The 2,837-nt window shown below is 44.3% G+C and overlaps 1 protein-coding gene across 1 annotated transcript; it reads right to left on the minus strand.

Annotated features, from left to right (window-relative positions):
• Positions 1-210: 210 nt before the first annotated feature.
• LOC129680054 (acyl-coenzyme A synthetase ACSM1, mitochondrial-like) lies at positions 211-2,302 on the minus strand. Its single transcript, XM_055611542.1, has 2 exons — positions 2,062-2,302; positions 211-537 (listed from the first exon to the last, which is right to left on the minus strand). Exons 1-2 carry the CDS (start codon positions 2,212-2,214, stop codon positions 451-453), a joined length of 240 nt encoding a protein of 79 aa, XP_055467517.1. The 5' UTR covers positions 2,215-2,302; the 3' UTR covers positions 211-450.
• Between the last annotated feature and the right edge of the window lie 535 nt (positions 2,303-2,837).

Below are 2,837 nucleotides of genomic sequence, written 5' to 3' on the forward strand. Positions count from 1 at the left end.
AGTGGAATCCTCTTGTCCTCTGGTGCTCTTGCAGGCTCTGGGCAGAGTTTCCTTTCTGCACCACTGTGTTCTGGCTGTTGAATGCTTGTCAGGGCTCTTGCAGATGCTGCTGTGAAAAGGGAGAGTCTGACCCCTGGAGTATCTCAGTTGACAACCAGGGAAGATTATGGAGAGTGAACATTCATCCACAGAATGACCCACCACACAGGGTGTTATTCAGGTCGATATTTTATTACCACAAACCCGAGTCCAGGAATTCACTATGGCCATCTAAAGAACAAAAGACTTCCAGGAAGGGCAGTAACTGAATTTGAATGAACAAAAATGTTGGGGTCTTGGTTTTTTCCTCCACACTTACCCTCTCTACATTCCATCCTCACCCCACCCCCCCCCCACCCCAACAGCCAAGGATTTCTGTCAGGTCACAGAGATGCTCTGGGTTGATGCTGCTCATATCTGACCAAACTCTTTGTTTCGAAGTTCCTTCCTTCTGATTTTGCCCGTGACGGTTTTGGGCAGTTCTGGAACAAACTCGACCTGGTAGAGAAAAGAGCCATCCTGACTTAGGGCTTCTGTGGTTTCCTTCCAGTTCCCCACTTCCTGCTTCACCCCACCTCCCTGTGCAAGCTGGCTTCCTATGGTGACCTTCATGGGGCCACTGAGTACTGCAGCTCTCTCCTGACCCTGGAGGAGGGTGTAGTCGCATAACTTACTTTGCCCCATGAGTCCTGAGTGGAAGTGAAATGTGTTCTCTCTGTGCAGAAGAGTTTGGAGCCGCTATTATTGGCCACTGTCTTCTCTGTTTCTTACAGGACGAGGCAGGTGCCTCTGTGGCAGCCCCATCCCAGAATGAGGGACGTGAGGCAGAAGTTGTAGAAGAGCCATGACAGACGTGAATAACAGACCTTCAAGGCCTTGGCCTCCATTGTTTGGGGTGTTGTGCTACATTCATACGTAACCCTGTCTGATTGGAGGTAAGGTTTTCTGCCCTCTGTAAGGGCAAGAGCCTGGACTAATGTAAAAGGCTGGTTTTGTTGCCACACATACTTTTGAGTTCTGATGCTCCTCTTAGTGAGTGAAACCTCAGGCAGCTTGAGCCTGAGCTTCATCTCTATAAAACACGTGTAGACTGTGGACAGGCTTAAATAATGGGACATCGGGGCTAGAGCGTGACACACACAGTAAGTATTCTAGTTCACAATATGTGTTAACCCTGAAGCTCCCTAACATGTGTGCCTCAATGAACAGGCAGATGGTATAAGAATGCACTGCATCAGAGGAAAATAATGGCTTTCTGACACATTTGTCTGTGTTCTCTTCATTTAAACAAGCAGGGCAATACTAGGCATATTCCTTCGGAGCTTGCTTTCCCCCTTGTTAGATTGATAAGGCATTTTATGTCAAAAATAAAATAACCTGAAACTGGGCATAACGGCACATGCCTGTGATCCTGACCCTCAGAAGGCTGAGGCGGGAGGATTGCAAAGTTTGAGGCTAGCCTGGGTTACACAAAGAGACACTGTCTCAAAAATAAAAGAAAAATAAAAACATAACGTAGCATAACATAAAACACAAAACAAATTTTACCACCACCTTAAATTATAGGATGGTTTTCAATTTTGTGACAAGACCAACTTACCATTATTGGACATTTTTGCATGCTTGCGCATGGCACTTACATGTAACAAAATAAACACCTCAAGATAGATTGCATGTTCTAAGAATAAGGACTTTTTTCTTTTGTTAGTTTTATATATGCATGTTATTGAGGTTGAAAATAGGGTTTGCTTCTTGCCACGGATCACATTAAAAAGTCTGAAAAGTGTTGATTTTGATTTCTTCTTAAATTTTACAGGATAACAGATAACATTTTAAAAAACACTTTTTGGGCACTCTCCTGATCTTTTTCTCTTGGTTAATGTGCACCAGTATGTTCATCTTTGCTTTCTGGTACAGGATAGAGATGCCCCAAGAAACAAAACAACTGAACTGCCCATACCCCACTATGGCTGCCCTCTGAGAGGTGAGGGAGCCAGTGGGAACCCATCCAGCCTGGCTCACCTTCCTGGGGTACTTGTACGGGGCCGTCACTGACTTCACATGCTGCTGTAGCTCTTTGGTAAGCTGTTCCTGATCATGTGACAGGAACTCTGGGGTCAGGACAATAAATGCCTTCACTACCTGCAGAATGGAATTGGAGGTCAGATGGGTCATACAGAGGTGGCTAAGTCAACGGACAAAACCCACTGTGGGCTCAAGTTGATGTTTGAGACCAGAGGTAAACGTGGAGGGCTTTGGGAAAGGAGAGGACCAGGTTCAAATCCATGCTCTCCCCATGTCCACTCCATGCACTGGAAAAACACCTGGTCTCTCCTAAACTTAACTTTCTTCTCTGTGAAATGGGAACAATAAATAAAATAAAATAAAATAAAATAAATAATTTAAAAAAATGGGTACAATAGAACTTCATTCCTCACAGGGTTTTTATAAAGAGTAGATGAGAACACAGAGAACGTAGGAAACATATGGCCTGCTTAGATTCATTACTCCTACCATCACCATTATTAATATCAACATGCATGTGTTGTGTGCACTGTTTTGTGTCTGCAACTCAATGGGCAATAGTAATGACGGTAACAAAACAGCAGCGACTGTTATTAACAACGTCGCAATAACTCATTTTACACCAATTCTATCCCCACCTACCCACTTGCTTGGACAAGTCCTGGTACACAGAAGTGTTCAGTAGACATTCTTGAGCCAATGAATGCATGTTCTGAAGCGTGCATTTGTGTGTGTGTGTGTGTGTGTGTGTGTGTGTGTGTGTGTGTGTGTGT

Source organism: Psammomys obesus, unplaced genomic scaffold, assembly GCF_907164565.1.
Source record: "Psammomys obesus unplaced genomic scaffold, mPsaObe1.curated_primary_1811, whole genome shotgun sequence".
NCBI lineage: Eukaryota > Metazoa > Chordata > Mammalia > Rodentia > Muridae > Psammomys > Psammomys obesus.